The sequence below is a fragment of the Typopeltis vanoorti genome, chromosome 17 (assembly GCF_054136105.1).
Source record: "Typopeltis vanoorti isolate ZY-2024b chromosome 17, IOZ_Tvanoo_1.0, whole genome shotgun sequence".
NCBI lineage: Eukaryota > Metazoa > Arthropoda > Arachnida > Uropygi > Thelyphonidae > Typopeltis > Typopeltis vanoorti.
In genome coordinates, this window is record NC_143565.1 from 112,081,433 (window position 1) to 112,104,330 (window position 22,898).

At 35.0% G+C, this 22,898-nt stretch overlaps 1 protein-coding gene across 1 annotated transcript; it reads left to right on the forward strand.

The window, feature by feature from the left end:
* Window positions 1-14,767: 14,767 nt before the first annotated feature.
* Window positions 14,768-15,868, forward strand: LOC150097783 (uncharacterized). The gene has a single exon (XM_090406990.1). It carries the CDS (start codon window positions 14,768-14,770, stop codon window positions 15,866-15,868), a length of 1,101 nt encoding a protein of 366 aa, XP_090263116.1.
* The last annotated feature ends 7,030 nt before the right edge of the window (window positions 15,869-22,898 follow it).

The window sequence follows — 22,898 nt, forward strand, 5'->3', positions numbered from 1 at the left end:
TCTGCTACGATAACAATCAACTCATTTCTGACTATTCTGTTGTAAATTGAATAGAGAAAAAAGGGGCAAGTGTTTTGCTTACTTCTCATGCAATAAAATGAAAATGTAAATAAAACAGACGTGATTATTTATACAAAATGTACCTAAGGCTTACCTGATTGCTTAATTTCCATTTTCCTTACTGCAGGAAAGAAAATACGTACTCATGGAATAAACAAGCTATAATATTTCCTCTAACAGTTGTTATGCACGGATATCTGATCAAATAAGTCTTCTGGATCATTAAAACCGAGATGCTATTTACAGTCAGGTGTGGGTTATAATGATGAGTGCGAGGTAGCTTTCCTTGTACTTTATGGGGTTTTGCAGCAAACACTCAAACATGTTGATGAAATATCGGCATCAGTAATGAGTTTCTAGTTGAAAATAAAACACCGTTATTGTTTTGTTTTTCCTTTATTCCAGATAAAATGATAAAAGAAAGAGGGGTGGGGGGTGGATTAATTTCTTATCCTACAGCTGTGGTGGATCTGATATTCGCCACAGCTATAAGATAAGAAATTAATTCACACACACACATACGATAATTTGGAATGTCTTGATGCGTCGTTGAACTGGAAAGCCTGAATTAATATATTGTGTTTTATTAAGTTTATATGGTATGTAAGGTGAATGTTTCTTGTTCGTAGTATGCTTTAGGGCTCTTTTCAGGCTATTGTAGTTTGAATGGTTCCTGTATTCAAAAGGCAGTTTATTTAGCATATCTGGGATGTAGAAGCTTCAAAAGGTATTCACATATCACATATAAACATAATATTCCCTAGTGAATATTATGTTTATATGTGATATAATTAGTTGTCTGAGGTTTTGTTATACGGTATGTATTTCTGACTGTCCTGTAGTTGGCATCGAAATAATGTTTTAGCAAAGCTGCCTAGTGACATAAATGTTTCGCTGTCAGTATTTTTGACATTGCAGTGTATATAAAGTCGATATTGTCTCTTTGTTCCCAAAAGATCACTCTTATCATTTTGTATAGTAATGATATTAATCTATTTAGTTTGTAGTGTGCTCAGCACGCATATGTTGTTATAGCCGATCTTAGTATATTTTGGCATAGAGCTTTGTATAATAATAATAATCTAAAGGTTGGCTAAGCATATTCTTTACCCTATTTGGTGTGTACATGTACATCTTAGGATCACGTTCAGTGTTTTAACTTTCTGCATTGTAACTAACTGTCATGTGATTTCTGAAGTATCCACTCTTGGCGGGTAGGATTAGCATAAAAAAATAAATAAAATCCATCATAACATTCGCGTTCGGACCTTTTCCCAACTAGCATTGCTTCATGTTGCTTGATTTTATTTTAATAAACCATTCATTTTTTTTTCATATCGCTATTTTAATATTCTACGTTAATGCTGGATTTGTTGTTGTACTGCTCCACTATTTATCAAAGGATAACGTGTGTTCAATAGGTAATATCTAACGTATCAAACAGACACACTATCGTGTAGCCATTGGCTACAAATGCGCTGTAACTAACTTGCATATTTTTACACTTGTTTGATCTCTGAAGCAGTACGATAATCTTGCAAAAAAAAAAAAAAGGAGGGGGGGGTGAAGAAGAAAACGAAAAGAAATGGCGCCTAGAAATCTATTTAAATTGATGTCTCCTGTAAGAAGTGTTGCAGTCATTAAAACAAACAAATCACCTTTATTTTGACTTGGATATCAAAGAGATTACAGATTTCAAGTAGAGCAAAACCTTATTAGGATTTAAGAAAGGCGTGTTCTTATTCCTGGTTTTGATTGCTTGCCAAGGTAGCGAAATCATTGCAAGTCTTGCATCACTATGCTTTATTACGCCATCCTAATTGGAGAAAGAATTTCTTAGAATAATATAATTCCAAGCATTTAATCACTTAATTTGCCATCGCAACCGCCTTTCGGTCACTTAAAGCAATGATATCCTTTCTAATATCATACAAGTCCCTCTCCCTACAAAAAAAGAGTTCCATTTGTCAAAGGAAAGAACTGGTTTCAATTTAAAAAAAAAAAAAAAGAAATAAAAGGCCAAAAACCTGTTCATCGTGGATTAACGATTGTGGGACAACAAAGAACAAAATTTTATGAACTGTAATAAATAAGAATGGTATTCTAAAAATTGTTATAACTGACCTAATAAGTTACTGAGATGGCTAATGTCCTTTCTGCATAGTTCTTCATTGTTTTGTCTGATATGAAGTGGGCTAAAATGCAGGACAGCAGTAAGCGTGTCGATATTTTGATGTTTATTGTTGCGAAGGCCGTGAATCTAGTTTGGTTCAAAGTAGTCGATGTTAATATCATAAAATATGAAGTACATTGATGGCTAATTATCGTGTAAACAGGTTTATTAATACAATGGAATAATAGTTATATTCGTGAATAATTTGCATAATAATTTTATACACAGACGGACTCCAAGTTGCATTTCAGCTATTCTCATCCGAAAGTAAAATTCTGAGGATCATTTGAAGAATTATCAAACGCCCGACTATTAAATTTCTTTCCAAGAATGTTTCGACAATATTTCTCTTCCTCAGGTATATTACGCCGAAGAGTTACCGAACCCTCGAGTGTATTCCTTTGCCTTAGAGGGACTTACAAGCGAAAGAAATGTCAAAACGTAATTTCTACTGTCTTCTTTTTCTTTCTTAGAAATCGGCCACACAGGGAGGTCAGGGTATTTTTTTTTAAATCCCCCAGGGTTGTTAAATGATGAAGGATTTTTTTTTTGTTTTTGTTTTTTAAATATTGCATCCCAAAGCCGTTCTTGGGAAAGAACACATTTCGAAAAATCATCTTGTAAAATAGATGGAAAGTTACCTAACGCTGAATTTCTTTTCTCTGTCGAATAGCATACGTTCATGCTCACGCAATAAAAAAAAAAAAAAAAAAAAAAAGCAGAATTAGCTTCCTAGAAGTTTCAGGTGAAGTAACCCATCATTGCAAAGGTATGTAGCATCATTACGAAACTAGTTCGAGATTATCTCTTGAGGCAAAAACGTGCGCCAAAGAGGGAGGAAACAGGTACCGTCAAAGTCTGCTCTAGCACCAGATGGAAATTTAGTTATTTACAGGTGGCACGAGGAAATAGTAAGAATCAGTTAAGTGTGCTATTTATCCATTCTGCGTATAAATGAGCAAGGATAAGTATGTTCAACCATGAAGCATGTTTGTATACTACCACGAAAGACCGTGGTTTGAATATCTTTCAATGCGTAATCACCCTTTTTGTTTTCTATATAAAAGATCAGTGGCGACTCGTGGCTTGAAATCGTGGGGGTGCTGCAACTTTCGAAATATACATACACACTATGTAAGTACAGCGTATACGTGTTTGGATAAAAAATCAAAATTACGGTAAAAATTTTTAAAAAAAATTAAATATGAAAAAATATTTTTATTATCGATAAAATTATACAGTTTGGTATAATTCAAAATTACTTAAAAATAAAATCCATTATCTTAACCCCAATAATGTTCTAAAATAAAAACTGTAACAAATGTTGTCTTTAATTGTAATGTCCAAATATTTATAGAGGCGGAGTAAACACGATAAGCACTACGAACACTCTACTACTGGCGCAGACTGTACATAAACAACAGTGGAACTGCGCGACGGACAGTGGGCATAAAGCTAATAGCTCGCATCTCACTATGACGTATATATGTGCGCGTAGCAATATGACACTGTGGTAAACACAGTGCTGCTAGCATCCTTCGCCCTCCTAAGTGCTACCAGATGGATTTTTATTATTTTTAATACAAAATAAGAGAATTGTATATAATTGTAGATGATAAAATTAAATATTACAAGCAAATATAAACAAATTAATAAATATATTTATATATCGAGAAAAATTGGGGGTGCTGCAGTTCCTATGCACAAGCCGCCCCTGTATAAGATAAATATTTTAAAGGCATTATGAAATATGGTTTTTATACAAAATATTGTCATCATCATCAAATTCCCGATATATAATACCCCAAAGGAGAGTACAGGATACTATGATAGTATGCCATGAAAGTGTACTATTTCCAACACCCTCGCGACGATTGTCAGAATTTCAATATTAAGAATATTATGTTTATGATCTTCTAAGACACGTCTAACTGCACTAAACGAAATCATTAGATCGTAGTCTTCCTTTCGGTTTTTATCTCTGATATTGACATCAACATCCATTTTTCTAACCATCTCCCATTTGAGATTGGCTCTCTTAATACACTTCTAAATTAACAATATCAAGTTCGTAATATCTTCATTTTTAATATTATTCTGCCATTGATGCCATCTGTTGACTTCCCTAATGTTTCTCAGAGCTCTCAAACCTGTAGTTGCCAGTTTAGGATAAACTGCTTCATTTCTCACCCAACTCTCAGATATGTTGTGCTGTTCCTCTTTCGTGTTTAAGCTGAGTTCTCTCTTATTCCATATACATTTACTGACGCCATATCATACTAGCTTTGCTAATTCTGTTGTTTATTTCCATATTTATTTTGCCATCTTTGCTAAAAATCTACCTAAAATAGCTAAAAGGATTTTCCTGTTCCGTAGGTCCCACAGGTTATGCTCTATAGGCTCTTGTTCTATAACCAAATATATAAAATAAAAATAAGATAAATATAATGTAATTTAATTTACGTTAATAAGGATTAAAATAAGATGAAAAGCTATATCAAAAATATAAAATAAGTAAGAATTAAAATAGGATGCATTATTTTCATTTAATTAAAAATAAAAGATAATAATTACGATAAAATATTATTTTAAACAATAAAATATTATTATTATTATGTAACATCTCCAGGGAGTCCAAAGACTCATCGAGGGAGGGCATCTGCTCTACAACTCTCTGTCTCCACCACTGAAATCCGCCAACTACAACTAACCGCAACTATACCAACGCCATCTACTGCCCATCACCACCACTAGTATCCCCACAGACAATCACAAACATACATGCCAACGTCGGGATTCGAACCCATAGCCTTTTGGCTGGAGAGCGGATACGCTAATCAGTCGGCCAACCAAGCTGAGTATATATAAACAAAATAAATTAAAATCGCACGAAATTAAGCATGTGGTGTGTCAATAATAAAAAAATTAAGCATTTTTTTATTATTATTAATATTATTATCATTAGACTTCCAAGGAGTCGATGACTCTTCACTACGGGGTGCCATACACACAGTTCATCACACCGTGCCTTAAATATTGTATATTCACGTCTCCGCATTCCCAATACTCAAGGGCAAAGCATTCCAATCACCATGCAAAAAATCTGTTCTTCATCCACTTGGTCACGCCCTCTTTGTGCAGCTTTCATTAGTGACCCCTTGTGGATAGTCTTAATCCTACTGTCTATCAGTCATTTCCTCAATCTATCTTCATACTCAACATTCCAGAGACCAGAAACCATCTTAATCAATCGTCTCTTGATCTTTTCCAATATCCCCTCATCCTTTTGAAAACCTGGTGACTAAATATGTCACAGTAATCTGTATGCGGCTTAATCAAAACCTTGTACAGTGGAACCATAACAGCGGAACCTCCTTATCCATTTCCTTCAAGATTGTATGCTGTGCCTTCTATCTTTGCTTCCCAAATTTTAAAACTTTACACTTTGCAACATTGAAATGTTTACTCCAATCACCTTCTCATTTAGTAAGTGCATTCAAGTCCTTTTTTCAAAGCCACGACATCAGCTTCGTTCCTCATTAATGTCAACTTTTCTTAAAGTTCTTAAAAGAACTGGGCGATGGACTGAGTCCTTGACTCTTTATCCCGTCATCTGAATGAAGAAAATCTGTGTGGATGGAGTATTGTTGAGCTAAAAAGCTCTAGTCATGGCTGGGTAACGGCAATAGCCGAGCCTCAGTTAAAACTTCATCATTGGCTATAGCATTGCCATTTGTTACCCTGGAAGTCCTAAAAAGCACAATCCAATGTCAACTTTTATCCTCATTTTAATTATTTTATAATTTTCATATATAAAAATTAATATGGTGTGTCAATATATCAATGTGTTTTATTTAAACTGTGCATTTAAAAACAATCAAATATATATATATATAAAAGTAATTAAAAATAAGATAAATATGAAAATTAAATAAATATTTTACGAGAAATATCGATGACGCTATCAAAACGATTTTGTGGTTTGTTTTAAAGGTAACAGTGATAGAATTTTAATAAAACATATGTTTAAAAAATGAAATTTGTTACACGAAATTAATACTGAGAAAAGAGCAAAAATAAAATGATAGAAAAGTGTTTATTAGTATTACAATAATAATAATGTTTTTATTTTTATTACAGTTATGCTCACATTTGTAATCCGATCAATTATCCTTCAAATATTACAAGAGACAAATGCCTAAGCGTTAGATAATCTGAAAAACTCTGCTCAAGAGGACCAGAATAGAAATTTTTCAATCCATATCAGATGTTCATTAAGCGTGATCTTACAGTGGACGACCTTGACATCTTCTACTCTAAGAACATTCACAAAAATCCATCCTCACTTAAATTGGCATCTACGACCTATTTATTGGATAATAATACTTTTCGTGTGATGATACAGCGGCCGTGAGTCTCTTTTACGGGAGGTACGGCACCATCTTAATACCCCCAAATTTTATCCGAGCTCAGAACTGGCATAGCTGATGAATCAGGCCTACGGCTGGGTCAGTATTCCTGACTGTAATTTTATTCGAGCATACCAGCCTCGTGAGTGTTCACGAGGCTGGTTTGCCTGCTTGCAGGATGAAAAACACCAGATAAACTGGCGGGAAAAACCCTGCTCTCCACACCCAAAGCTGGCTAACTTGGCTATGGCTGAGGAAGATCCTTGAGCTCCTTACGTCGTGGACGGGAATTGAATCTAGGACACTCCTTTCCCAGGCATATAGTTGCGAAGCTCATTGACACTAGGCTAACCCCGCGGACTATTTATTGGATAACTAAGACTTTATCCACTAGGTCAACCAGGTTGGCCGATAGTTACGATCTAAGAAAACAATACATAACTAAAGTGACAACATCACTGTACACCTTGAGTGAATGTAAACTCTGAAAATGCCATACTTGGACATTTATGAAATTAAATTTCATAAATCTATTATGAAATTCGTAAAAGACTTTCAATATGTTTTTCTATAATTTTTTTTTTCTAAATTTATTTTCGATACAATTCAATGTTTAAAATGTATCCTATTTCGAATATTTTTATATGCGTGTTGACATTTTTTAAACAGAAAATAATACTTTAGTCACTTTTAAAAGTGTGTAAGGTATTTTTTTCTTATATTAAAAACATTCTTTGCTGATAAGTAAATAATAATAATAATAATTTTCAAAAAGTCTTTTTACATTTTCTTTAAGACTAGTCTTTTGTAGGTAAATACACCTCTAAATTTATTTCATAAATGGATTATATCCATTTATTTTTTCGGTGTCGGTGATACAGTATATTCACCTTCACTTAAAACTGTCTCTCCAAACTGTTCTCCGTGGTCTGTTCAAGGTTTTTATTCATTCTAAAGCAGCCTTGAACTTTATTATGGTGGACCCAAATCTACAGCCTGAGTCAGTGGCATGTTCGCGTGTTTTTTATCGGCCTACGTTAACGTCACAGTTATCGCTGTTATGTAAAAGCATCCCACGATTACATAAAACTTGTAGTTTATTATTTAAATTGAAGTTGCTTTTGTAACGTAAAATAGATGGGTTGATGTAAAGAAACATCTATAGATTGCAATAAATAGAAGAGTACGCATATAAAACACAACAGAAATTTGTTAAAAATTACAATAGAGAAAAAGTATTAAAGTGTAGCTGAGGAAATGATTATTGCAAAAGAAGAAAATTAACGGCGGGAAAAACATTCCAAGAAGAGAGAGAGAGAGAATCATGATACAGAAAACTGCACTTCTGAGATTACATTTGAATGATGACGTAATTGCATAAACTTCTTTCCTCGAAAAACTAATTCGTTATAGGGAATTCTTTATAGTCCCGAATGCAAAGTTTAAAGTTAAAAGAAACCGATAGGCCAAAAGATACTTCCTACTCGTATTAAGAGCACCAATTCTTTCCCTGACGACAGTGATGGGTCAAGTGTTCCGAGGTCAAGTAGCTTTTCATTTTAAAGTGCTGAAGCAGCTGTCGAATAGAAAGAAATCTCAATTCCACCACAACTTCATCCGATGAAAATACGTTTATTTGTACAGTTAAGTGGTAAATAATCTTTAAACAAACCGCCTTATTTACTGGACTGATTTAAAACAATGTTCGGCAATATTTGAGAATAAAATCAATTTAACAAAGTTATTTTTATATATATTTTTTCCCCGCTAAATGCATACCGATGTTCGACCACAGGAAACTGACACAGACATTACAGATAGAGTTAATAATAGAATTTGAGATTTATGAATAATAAAATGGAAAAAATTATTTTGATGAAATTAAAAAATTAAAATAATATATAATTTTATGTAAATTATAATATTTATAAGAATAAAATTGGAATTTCTTAATAATCCTATATATAATTCACAGTTTAGTCTTATTCAGCAATAAACGTTTTTATTTTTTGTATACTCTGAATACTAGAATTGTTAATTTCCATTCTAGTTTTTAGCTAATTGGTGCTGATTTGCAAATATGCAAAACAGAGTAGTTTTTGATTTCAGAAAACGGATTTCATTCGTTTAGTAATACTTGAGGTAATCTTAAAGAAAAATGATTAGATACTGATATCAATATCAATTTAATAGCCAAGTTTTGTGCTTATTTTCGATTTCTACAATAAAAGGGAATTACGATAAATTTGATAAACTACAATTATGATAACCTTTTGAACTATCTTCAAATCTTGAAATTTATCCAAAAATTATTATAAAATAGTTACTTAAAATGACACAGTGAAAACTTTGCTTCACAACGGATTTTATGGTAAGGCTATAATATTTCTGAGCAACCCGTCATATAGCTACCAGAACAATGCTAATAAAGTGGAAAACATACATTTTTGTGATGATTTTCATTGTTATTAGCAAAAATAAAAATAAAAGTTGATATTATGAAAATCATTTCCATTATTTAAAATATTAGGCGCGATATTATACATACTATATACTATACTTGGCTTTATCCCTGGATATATTGCACTTATCCCCCTGTTTTAGAGAAAACACTGCGGTTCAGATTCTCAAGCATTTTAAGAAAGATAGCATAAAAGAATTTGAACGAGGCTATATAACAGGGTGATGTTAATTTATCTTTCAAAAGGTTTCCTTTCTACTTGGCTCCCACCTATATTTAAACTTAGTTCCCCCTATTCCATTCTCTGAAGTTGCCTGATTTAATCTATCTGGCCTTTCAAAAGGGGAAAAGCAACAAAGGTGGTCTATAATAGCATCTCCCTTTCAGTCCTGTGGAGAATGCAGTTAAGGAATTGTGAAGGTCATGGGCTGAAGGTCAGACTTACCCAAAGAGTCAAAGGAAGTCGTGCGCTATAAGATTTATATTAAAACGGAGTCGTTTGTTGCGATGTACATCGTATTATACGAAATAATATAACCAAGTTATAGTAATTGTTATTATAATGAAAATATAACACAATCATATGAATAATAATAAGATTATGTTATAATATACTTGGGGGAGACTACGCTCCTTTCCAGGCGCGTCCCATGGGTGGCGGATGGGGGAAGCCCAAATGGGTTGCTCTGAATAAAGAATAAAGAGCCGTGGACCAAAGGTTGCAGCAGAGGCATAGTAAGCTGGCTACATTATTCTGCCAGTAACTTTCATGAGCAGGAGAAAGTCTACAAATCGAGATAGTGCTACTGCGTACGGGACAACCGACGCGCCTACTCGAAGACCACACAGAGTAGGTGAGAAATCAGCAATGTGGTCATCCAAGGACGTGAAACATGTAGCCACCTTCAACATAAGATCACTATACCGACCTGGAAAATTGCAATTAGTTCAGGAAAATTTTAAAAGACTGAAATGGAGTATTTTAGGTTTATCAGAGACACGTTGGTGCGGAGATAGATTCATGGATTTACCAGAAGGAAGATTATACTTCTCAGGAAGATAACACACAGAGAAGGAGTGGCATTATTAATTGAAAAGAAACTTACACACTCAGTAATTGAAATAAACCCTGTGTCTCCTAGAATAATCACAGCCAAACTTCAAGCAAAAGAAAAAGGTCAAACAATTAAAATAATCCAAATATATGCACCAGATAGTAACCATTCAGAGGAAGAAATAGAAAATTTCTATGAAGAACTACAACAGGCAATAGATAATCCCAAAAATAGAGAACTCATGATAGTCATGGGAGATTTGAATGCTAAAATAGGACAGTTCACAGCAAACAAAAAAGATGTGATGGGGAAATTTGGATACGGGGAGCTTAACGGCAGAGGAGAACAATTACTCCACTTCTGTAAAGCAAACGATCTAATGATTACAAACACATTGTTTTATCAACGTCCCAATAATAAATATACACGGACATCCCCAGATGGTAATATAAAGAACTGCATAGACTATATCATCATAAACAAACAATGGAAAAGATCAGTAAATAATGTACGAACATTAAGAAGTTTTGATTTTGACACTGACCACGAAATATTAACTGCCAAAGTGAAGATAAAATTAAACAGGAAAAACAATATCAGAAAAGAAGAAAACATCAACCTATCAAAACTAAAAGATAGCTCAAGCAGAAGTCGATTTTTAGAACAGATGTGGTTGAAATTAAAACCCTCCATTTTCCAGAACAGCGGAAAATACTGGGAAGAAGGAAAAGAAACAGTGTTATCAATCGCAAAAGACACTCTAAAGACACTTTAGGTTCCAAACCCAAAATAAACAAACAGTGAATAACCCAAGAAATCATAGCTACTACAGAAGAGAAAAGAGAGGCCAAGATACTTGTAAACCAACAAAACAATGAAGAGAATATAGAAAAATACAGAACACTAAAAAATAAAGTTGATAACCTATGCAAAAAAGCCAAAGAAAAATGGTTAGAAGAAAAAGCTAAGAAAGGCCAAGAAGCATACCAACAAAACAAGCTAAAATTCTTCCATGGTACTGTAAGAGAAATTACAAAGGAATTCCCAGCAAAAGCAGTAACAAGGATAAACAACAAGATGACTGAAACCGGGAATATTGAAGATATAAGAAAAATCTGGTCAAACCATTCTAAGACTATCTTCCACCAAGGAAACAAAACTACAATGCCAACAATAGAAGAAAATAATGATCACCCAAACATTTTACAAGAAGAAGTTAGATACGCAATAAAACAGGTGAAAAGCAATAAAGCACCAGACATTGATACTATCCCTACTAAACTCTGGTCATATGTAGGCAGCATATCAATATAATATTTAAAAGCCCTATTCAATAAAATACTACAAACAGGAGAGATCTCAGATGACTGAAGAACTGGAAAGATCATCCCAATATACAAAAAAGGAGACAAAAGAGACTGCAGAAATTACAGACCAATCAATTTACTTCCCCACACCTATAAAATATTCATAAGAATTATAAAAAATAGATTAAAAAACACCTATGAAGAAACGATAGGCACAGAACAAGCTGGTTTCCGAGGAAACAATTCAACAATAGACCAAATTTTCACATTCCACCAACTAGCAGAGCTCAGCTTTGAAGACCATAAAGAACTATATTGTTGTTTTGTGGACTTTAAACAAGCTTTCGATAACATCAACAGAGAAATCCTTCTTAAAATTCTACTAGAAAAAGCAATAGACAAATATATAATACAGTTTCTGATAAAATATTACTCTAAGACGAATGCAATAATTAAAAAGGACACACTCACAACAGAACCCATAGAGATCCAAAAAGGAGTAATGCAAGGATGCCCATTATCCCCATGCCTATTCCATACCAGCTATCATACTTGTTCTTGAATTCATTCACGCTGCTTGAACACACACCACCCTATGAGAGAAAAGTCTAGCTCTCACTCCCTTCTTGAAGGCATGCATTCTCAACTTCCAAGAATATTCCTCTGGTCCTTTCCCCACACTCCAGAAAGTGAAAAATTTCATCAATTGAAATCCTGTATGACCCTTTCAGAAGTTTGTAAATCTCGATCATATCAGCCCTCTTTCTCCTGTTTGCTAGTGTCTGCAGTCCGCGAATTTTTAACGGTCCTCGCAATCTGGTTCCACAATCCTGATATCATTTTAATACTTGTTAAATTTGAGGCCAGACACCTGTGCGCAATAGTCAAAGTGAGATCTTATCATGGCCTTGTAAAGCAGCAAAATACTTCCTTATCTTTACATGTCAAGATGCGTTTCAGCATTGCAATTATCCTCTGAGTTGTATTTTCAATCTTTGAAATATGGTCCTTGCACTTCAACTTCCTACCCTAAGACTCCAAGATCCCTTAGCTTGATTAGTTTTTTCTAGCATGATCCAAACAATATAATACGACATTGGATAGCTAATCACGCCAAAGTGCATCGCTTTACATTTACGAACTTTGAACTGATAGGCATTTTTATATGCACGGAATTCCAGCCTATTAAATGGTCTTGCACAATTCGAATTCTGGACACTTTTTAGGTTTAGATGATTTTCACTGTCCACGTTAAACAATCGCTTGTTGAACAGCGGAATTAGTTGCCATGTTTGAGATCTGGAGCAAAATCTTCAGTTTCTCTCCGCCTTTAACATAAGTGAGGATAATATTCTTCAAAGGTGGCGAAACTTAATAATGAAAGCACTTTAAGCACCTTACCGGCCATTATGGATAAAATATGCATCCTCATGAGCTAATGTAATATCAATAATATTTCAATTTTAATATGCACTTCGCATCCGTGATAACCTTGACGTCTATAGACGTAACGTCTTGGAAGTAGTAATGGTTTGAGGAACTGCACGGAGTGGGAATTCCATTTCTCTAGAGACTCCTCTACAGTTCGCACGATTCACCTGTTTTCAACAAATTTCGGATAACGCAAGCGTAGGACAAATGTCGCGATATTTGTCCTACATCTAGAAATACCTATGTTCTATTCCCATTTAGGATGTCCTTATCTTTTATAATAGCTTTCCACTTGACTCTGAGTTTGTTCTTGTACAGTAGTGAAGTTTTTTTTTTTTTTTCGGGAAAAATTGTGTTTTTCGTTCCATGAAGCACAGCAGTCGTTTGTGTTTCCCATCGCTACAGTGTTGCTGTCTATACAAAGTCGTCCTCCTTTCGCTACTATTACCTTTACTGGTAGGCTTTCTACTAAACTCTGGTAAACTGCTGCTGGAATTCGTTTTCATTTCTCCCGTAGTGTGGTGAAAAGCTGATGAGTGTTAATTGGGCGAGTAGGTCTGGCTCACGACCTTCACTGCAGCTCATCCCGAAGTTCGAGTACGGTTCAGGCTGGAACTTTGGACTAGCCAGTCTAATTCTTCCACCTCCATGTGTTCAAACCACGGAACTAGGCCATTGCCTTGTGAGCACGTGCGTTCTCGTGCTGATATAGGAAAGGGCCTATTCCAAACTGTTGCCACAGTGTGGGAAGAATGGAATTGTCCAAAATATCATGGAAGACTTTAGCCTTTAAAGATCTAGACACAGAAACCAATGGGCCTAATCCAAACTAGGAAAAAGAGGCCGTTATTCTACTGCCCCACACTATTATACTACCGCCTCTAAATTTCCCAGTCGGTATAAAATATTCCTGTGAGTGTCGTTTACCAGGCATCTGTCAGGTCTAGACCCGTCCATAGGATTGCTAGGTCGTGTACACAGTCCAATGACGGTGTTGTTTGCATCATTACAGACGACACCGGGCATTAGCTGGTGATCAAAGGCTTCTGAGCTACAGTACGACCATGAAACCCAAGGGCAAACACCTCCGGGCGAATAATTCTGTCATCCGTTCCAGAGCATATGCGGAAGTCGTTTGCGATGGTTGCTAAGGCTGACTGATGATTTATAATGACAACACGCTTGAGAGTTCACCGATCCCGATTTGTCAGTTTATTGAACCTACCATTTTGGGAGAAAGGGGTTTTGTGGTTCCATGACGTTTGCACTTCATGATAACTTCGCTGACAGTAGACCGGGGTACAAGCAATATGGCAGAAATCTCTCAGACTGAACGACCGAACTTGTGGGGCTCCGACTATTATACCACGTTCAAAACGGACTCAACTCTTTTCGTACACTTATCCTGATGGAAAAGGATGTCTACACAACTAATGCTGATGCTTATATAGCGTTGCGGACTTGAATTTGCGTCATCTGGATGAGGCAACGTAGAGATATGGTATTGTCTGGACACTTTTGGCAACATAGTATAGGAATTTGTAATAACTAAACCGTTTCAATGAACTGAAGAATATACTGCATTCTCATTCAATTTTGGATGACACAGCTGTTGATCAATTTTCACTGGAAATTCTACCTCACAAATATTGAACGAGTGATGCATTGCTAGGGATAAAAATCAAGACTGGCGTGTTGATTTTAAAAACGATAATACTTTCCATTGTTAACAATAGTTAACAATACTTAGAACTAATAATGCTGAAGAGATACTAATAATACTAATAGTACGTTTGTTGAACTACATAACAGAAATTAATCTTTAATAATGTCAATTTGTGAAATTTTATTAAAAATTAAAAATGTAGAGAATGGATGAAGACAAAGCTCATTCACCTAGAAGCACTCCTGACACTGGAATTAGTATCTTGCAGCTAGTTCGTAGTGCAGATGACTTTAGCACGCGTATACGAAACTTCATCGATCAGCATAGTGTGGAGAAGGGGGATGAAAATACGCTCAGTTGTATATTTGCAATGTTTCGGGATTGGAAAATGAGAAGAAAGGAAAACGAAGGACATCTGGAACAAAGAGTGGTGTATTACATGGCAGAAATGTGTTTTTATTTGCAAATAGAAACAGAAATGGTAAAGAAGATTCTGGATTGTATATATTCGTGCGACCTGAGTTTCAGGAAATTATTTTGTGCTACGATCAGTCCAGAAGCGGGTGATGACTTGAATTCGGAGAACGACAACAATGGGACCTACGTACCAAGGTTTAATTGGCCTCCTAATAAGAACTCCAAAGAAGAGATGGTCCATCCTGTCCAGTATTTCCTGAGTCATGCCCACCAAAGGAAGTATACATTTAGCAATAAAAAACTCCGTTTTGTCGATTTAGATAATCATTTAGGCAAAGGTTTGACTCCGTGTGTGTCGGTGACCTTAACACTAAATCCGGACTTGCTTTTACTTGTCCTACGTTACGGAGCGATGCTCACTTTTAGATACTTGGAATCCCAACTTGATATTTTGGACAACGACTTCGCTGTCATTCTCAGACTGCTGGCCGATGTTATATGCAGTTACTCAATAGATGAAGAAAGTTCAAAATTTGAAGTGGATCTCGACAATGGTATCGTTAGGAAGGCCGTCAAATGCGGGAGTATTCTTCTAAGAGCAGCACCACAACTCAGTTGCAAGTTGTTATTCAAATCCGTTCGAAGTCATCGTTTCAGAGGCATGAAAAAGAACTGCGGGAGAAGAAGGACAGAAGCAATAACGAAACTCAAAGAGACCCGATTCATGTCCAAACTAAAACAGCGATGTTTCGAACCGTCAGAGTTGAAACATCTCTGCAGGTACGCGATTAGGTCAGAGTTGAATGATAACTGGGAGCTGCCAACAGGAATTCAACAACTGCCTCTACCATCTGATCTCCGAAATTACATTGATCTTTTGGAGGACTAATTATGATGGGACACAAGTTGCTCAAATGCTTTACAAAGTACTTTAGTAGAAAATAAACTATTTGAAAAAGAATTGAAATATTCTTGGAATAACGAAATATTATTAAAGTAAGACGTTGACTAATTATTTTTACCGTTTCCGTGAGACTGATCCTATCATTTTCTACATATTATTTAAAAAATAAAAATGAAATAATTCAAACTCATTCCTGAATACATTACGTAGGATATCTGCTTTTAATTTATCACCAATCTGGATATTTGTCTCATGACTTTAATTAACCAGCGTATCTTTGTATAAATGACACGTCCAAGTCTATAAGGATACCTTAGAAAAGTTTTCATTACAAGACGCATCCCGTCCCATCTTACTTTAAAAAATACTCCCAGTAATTGACTCCTATGTGGCCAAATAACTTAACTTTTTATAAACCTAAGTTTTGATGAGAAGATATTAATCTTATCGTCATATCCATTTAGATTAACTGGTTTAAACAGTGTGTTCAGTGGCTGGTTTATTATTTTTGCAGAGCGACAAATCGTATCATCTCCATGAAAATGTATCTCGTGTGTAGTAAAAAACTCTGTAAGTGTAATCTCGCATGATAACCGGGATTTCATCCCGGATCTTCCGCTCAAAGGGCATTGTCACTACTCAATGCATTGATGGAATAATGTAGAACATAAACATTTTTACTTTTAAAGCTCGTCGTAAGTAAAGTTTATTTTAATTTACTCTTTATTGATTTCTCGAAATAATGCCAATTTCATAAACCTCTTTCTGATTTGGAAGCCGTCCATATCGGACTGAGTGTTTAACGAGATCTATGGATTGTAAAAAAAATCGGATTCAGCTCCGGTCATAGCATGAAAAGAAGTTTTGAAAGAGTTTTTCAACGGCGAGTTAGTGGTTTATCATTGATCATTACGGAAGTGACGTGCTTTAGTTTTTTCGGAGGAAAAACTAAATCACGTTACTCTGGGCATTTTCCTCAGCACAGTTTCTGAATAATCAATTGAACTAATCTGTCGAGGTGGAACTAAGATGTGTTTCATTACGAATTTTGCCGCTAATCACCAAAATAATATAATTGGAGGATGGTACTGATGCAAGTTTCAATTCTTGTCTTCCTTCGAAGGTTGTTCTAAAAGCAGTGTAATATTGAATGCATTTTACAACTTATTGTGAGTAGGATCTTCTAAAATTGTTTCTGGTAGCACAGTTCCGCTCTTTGCAGAAATTATATTTATAAAATAACTGAAAAATAACCTTTATGACATGCCATCATATTCGGCATACTAATTCCAATTTTGTTATAAAAACAGCAATGGTATAATTCAGGCAGCTAATATTGCCAACTCTGACAATCCTGTGTTGTCAGAGTCGGTAGTAGTATCAGAATTGCTTTCTGGTTTCTGCAGTGTTGGGAATTCTAAAAACAAAACCGTATTGTGGCATCTTAATTAACTCAATGTTTATCTTTCTAACGTGGAACTGTCACGTGTTCTACAAAACCAAAATAACTATGCGATGCACGTTATTCTCATAGTACTTTAAAAGAGTTCTCTACAAGGCACTTGTTCAGGTCTCCCTGGAGTTTTGAAAGTCTTTTCATTATGAGTACAGTCCCCGACTCAACAATTGCTGCGCATTTAGTCTTTATCAGTTATCAAGTCTTTGAAGGAGTCGGCGAAGTTTCATCTTTTCTTCGAGATAACTAGTTGTAGTTATCCCGATGATGCAGATGCTAACGAATGAACACTGTCGTTTGAATACTGGACAGTATTCCTCAATTAGCATTCCCTACTCTATCTGCTAACTGTACTTTCTGCGCAATAGGAACAATTTTCCATCTCGTAGTATTGTTTTCCAAACTCCTTGTAAAGAGAAGTTTGAAGCGATTTCTCAACCACTTCCTTAAACACAAATTGATTACTAGAAAATAACAACAAAGCCTATATTTGGTTTCTTTGAAGAATCCACTCGACTCTTAGTAATTCATAAAAAAGAAGTCAAGGAAGTACAGCAATCCCTCGATTAGTGCGCCTAATGCGTTCTTTAAATCGGGCGCATTAATCGAAAACGCACTAACTGAATATAATAACCTATGGGAAAATGTATCATTCGTTCCTCAGATTTCCTTTTTGACCATTAATTTTTTTATAAAAGAATTAATGTCTCAGGGCCTAGTTAAAGGAAGACCATGAAGCTGAAAGGCAATAAAACATATTCAGAATATAAATTTTATTATTCTACTTCTTAACAAGGAATTGAGCTAACGTACTTTGGGGGTCACTCTGTTTCTTTTTTTCATACAACCGACGGTATGGCCCTATTCCCTCCTCTACAAATTTTACAGCTTCTCTCTTCACCAGGGTCAGCCTCTAAGCATTGCTGCTTAAAAACTTCGATTGTACGAAAAATATTTTCAAATTGTTTCTGTGAAACTCTTTTGACTGACTATCAGTGGTTAAATTTTCTTCATATTTTTCGGGATCTTCTAGCTGTGTATCTAAATTTAGCCGGTAGGAATCACTCAATTCTTCAGAATGAGATTTAATTAACTCTTGGACGTTATCATTGAAGGGGAGAAAGAATGAAGGACGTACGAATTGGTCGCCAACACGCGAAATCACGTGCTTTATAGATAAAATTTCTCAACTGTTATACAAGCAAAATAGTTACCACTTTAAAAGCTACAATAATCATAAAAGAGAAATTAATTTTTAAATAATTCATCCCAGAAGACGGATTGATTACCCTATTATCGGAATGGATTCTCCTTTTTGTGACATACGCAGAAGGGTCTCGAATCTGTGGGCGTACTATAGCAGACGACATAACTTTTGGCGGTAAAAATTCGGAACATAGTGTACATGTAAGTAGTGTAGTATGCCATTAAAAATAACTTTCTAAATGTTTTAAATCGGTAACTAAATTATTGCATTCTGGTGAGTGATTTTTTAAAATAGTTAGCTATAAAAATGTAGAGATAGAAAATTTTTAAAATCTGTAATATTTATTTTTAAGATGTATAATAGGCGCACTAATCGAATTTGGGTATCGAAAAAAAAATGACGCAGTAATCGGGAGCACACTAATCGAGGGATTACTATATGGTTTGCCTTACTTTCTCTTTCTGTTATAAAAATTGACATTGGGAATAATTACCCTAAGGTTATTCTGAAGAATATCATCAGCGGATATACAAAAATCATCATTTCGTTATTATGGCCTTCAATGATTCTGATTTATTAAAAAAAAATAAAATAAAATTCATGCAAATATATTAAAATAAATAATAAAATAAAAAATATGTTTCTAATCGAAATAATTTAATTCAAAAGGCAATAAAAGTTAACACTGAACTTAGAAAACTTCATTATGTGAATTACAATTATTATTTTATTATTTAAATTAGTAATGTAATTTTTATAGCATGTAGATTTCTTTATGTAAAAGCAAGTCGATTATCTAAAGATCCGAAAGGCAAAAAGAAAACGCCTTGGATTTTTTTTTTTTTTGTTCTGTGACACATAATGCACAATCCAAAACACTGAAAAGCAATAAGCATTTTTATGCAAAGTCTCTTATCAAACATTAAAATATTAATCATAGTAATAAATTATATACTCGAAAAAAAAGTTTCTGTTATAAATCCAAAGTGCAAGGAAGCACTGCGAATATCTATTGTATACTAAATCTTTCACACACAAAACATTGTAAAAAGGATATAGTAATACGTTTAGCTCAAACCTATTGGTTTGGAAGATCGAATGTTCAGAAGAAAGAAAAATAATGCATACATAATAAGAATACATATAGAACACACGCAATTTACAGACAAAAAATACCTGCTGTGGTGGTGGGCAGTAGATGGCGCTGATGTAGATGATCGGTAGCAGAAGTTTGGTGTAGTGGTGGTGGAGACTGAGAATTGTACAATAGGTGTCCTCCCGCGATGAGTCTTCGGACTCCTAGGTGTCACGAATAAAAAAAAATCTATTTTATTGTCGACTACAATATTTGAGAAATACTTCTGAAGGAAAGCAGTTAAAAACAGTGCAGGAAGATTGAATGAATTTAGAGACGGGAAAATGCTTTGGTGATTATGGATTGTGCTATCAGTCTGCACCAGAACATAGTCTTCGAAAGGCAAAGAAGGGAAATAGTAATTGAGAGGATTGTTAGTGAACAAAATTTCTGTCTCCTGAACAGAATCCAAGATATTTGTGGACGTTTTTCATGAAACACTTCCAAATGTTAAGGCCAATGGTAGGACGAAGTTGTTTGTACAAGAGACAACTGTTAAAAAAAGTTCTGTTTTACACTGATGTGTAGACCCACAAGAAGAAAGTGCTAAATATGGTCTTAAATTAACCTCAAAAAGACAAAAGTCATGGCAACATGTGAACTTAATGATTTGAAGAAGATGGGGAGAAAATGGAAGCAGTTAACAATTTTTGTGCTCCTAGGATCCCGAATTGATAAAGATGGTTATTGTGCTGAAGAAGTTAGAAGAAGATCATTACTCGGAAAGAAAGCGATGACAAATTTAAGCGACATCTTTAAAGATAAAGATATTAGCCTCGCAACAAAAATTAGAATCATGAAAGCAATGGTATTCCCTGTGGTGCTGTATGGATGCGAAAGTTGGATCCTAAGAAAGAGTCAAAGAAGGAAAATAGAAGCATTTGAATTATGGGTTTGGAGATGCTTACTAAGAATACGGAATACTAAGAATGGACTGCAAAGCAAACCAATAAATCAGTGATAGACAGAATAAATCCAGATTGCTCCCTCGAAGCTATGATCATCAAGCCAAAATTGTCATACTTGGGACATATTATGAGCAAATGACAGTCTGGAGAAGATGATGATGCTTGCTAAAGTTGATGGAAGCAGGAGAAGAGGAAGACCAAGAATTAGATGCGTAGATGGAGTTAAAGAAGCAACTGGAGTGCACTTGGAAATTCTGAAAGACATGGTGAGGGACAGATTGGAATGTAGAGTGTATGTTCGTGGGATCACCAGGAGTCGAAAACGACTTCATGGAACATAACATAACATAGACCCACATCGTACCACGCAGCGTTTCGAAACAAGATCCGACGAACAGTTGAGTTAATACTTATTCCGGAGTCACCTATAGCTGTATATTGGGTGTATTCTTATGGTCGATTTACCTGTTTTGTGGAATGAAAAACTCGCGAAAAACAAAAAAAAAAAGGTTCTTACATACTAGATGGAATTCGAACCCAAATATTTTCAACCGAAGGACTTCTTCATGCTGACTGAGTTATGGAGACTCTCATAACTCGAAGCAAAACTTAAAAACGAGGAAAATCAACCTTTTTTTTTTTGGGTAAAGGGAAGTATAAATGTGAGATATTTATTCTAAAAAAGGCTATCGTTTCATATATTAACTAGATAAAAAAGAGATTGCTTATTTAAGGATCTTGATGTTAATTAATAATTCGTTTATAGAATATATCACTTTGCATCCATGTTAATACAGTTACTTGGACACAAATTATTCATCAGTAATTCCCATATATATTAGGAATTGTACTGCTTGTGATAATCTCCATTCTTTCACTTCGGTTATTCCCTACATTACATTAATCAATTTAACTCAATTTTAATGCTATTCAATGCATTAATTTCACCATCCATTTATGACTGCATTAATTAACCTTTTACTGATATGTTTTTAAAAGTTGCCCTTATACCTAAGAGTTTTGAACTCAAGTCTCTTTTGAATTAGAATATAGTAGTCGACAAATCTGAAAATTTGCATATAATTTTTTTTTTCAAAATATCCTCATGAAATATGAAAAAGACGATAATTATGGATTGGTAATTAGAATCCTTCCATAAAAATAATTAATAAAACGCTTACAAAAATAAAATAGAATAACGTTCTTAATTCTCCCGCACAAATATTTCATAAAATTATACTTCAAATGAACTCATCAATCGTCCACGAACGTTTTGAAATAGCCAATTCGTCAACTAAATTTCAAACTCAAATCAAGAAACGGTGTTTATACGCCCTCCGTCCAAAAAGAAACCGAACTTTTCGAAAAGAGAAGAAACTAGTGGCGCCACCTGTTGTGTATATTTTTGTTGTCAAAAGCTGCAACCGTCATTAGTGTTGCATCAACTGTTTATGAGACTTGTTTCATTAGAAGCAGAATTATAGTGCCAAGAGTGACAGTGTGTTTTGACGAACGGTCGGAAAATGAGTTTCAAACAGAAAGCTGCGATTGACTTTTGTGTTAAACTTGGTAAAAGGTTTAATGAAACGCATCAAACGCTTCAAAAAGCATACGGTGATGAATGCTTATCCCGTATTCAAGTTTACGAGTGGTTTAAGCGATTTCAAAGCGGTCGTGAGACGCTTGAGAAAAGCCGGGCAGTCCAAAAACTGGGATGAGCGAAGTTAACATCCAAAGAGTGCTCGATTTCATCAAAGAAAACCCAAAATTGTCCGTGAGATTCATTGAATTGGGGATTGATTCCAAAATCAACTGTGCACAACATTTTGACCGAGAGTTTGGGCCTTCGTAAATTGAATTCGCGATTTGTTCCCCACAAGTTGACCGACGACCAAAAATATATCGAATTGAACACTGCAAGGACCTCATTAAAACCGCTCGTAAGGACTCAAACTTCCTTGAAATGATCGTTACTGGTGACGAAACGTGGTGTTTTGAGTATGATCTCGAAACAAAGCGCCAGAGTGCTGAGTGGAGACCACCAGAAGAGGGGCATCCGAAAAAAAAATCGCTTGGAGAAGTCAAGAGTAAAGACAATGCTGATTTGTTTCTACAATTCCAAGGGCATCATCCACAAAGAATTCGTTCCGCCTGGCCAAACGGTCAATAATGAGTTTTATCTCGAAGTTTTGAAACGATTGATAGTGAGAATTCGTCGCGTACGGCATGAATTTCGTGATGCAGGCAGCTTGTCACTTTTCCGCGATAATGCACCATGTCATCATCAGAACATTGTAAAACGTTTTTGA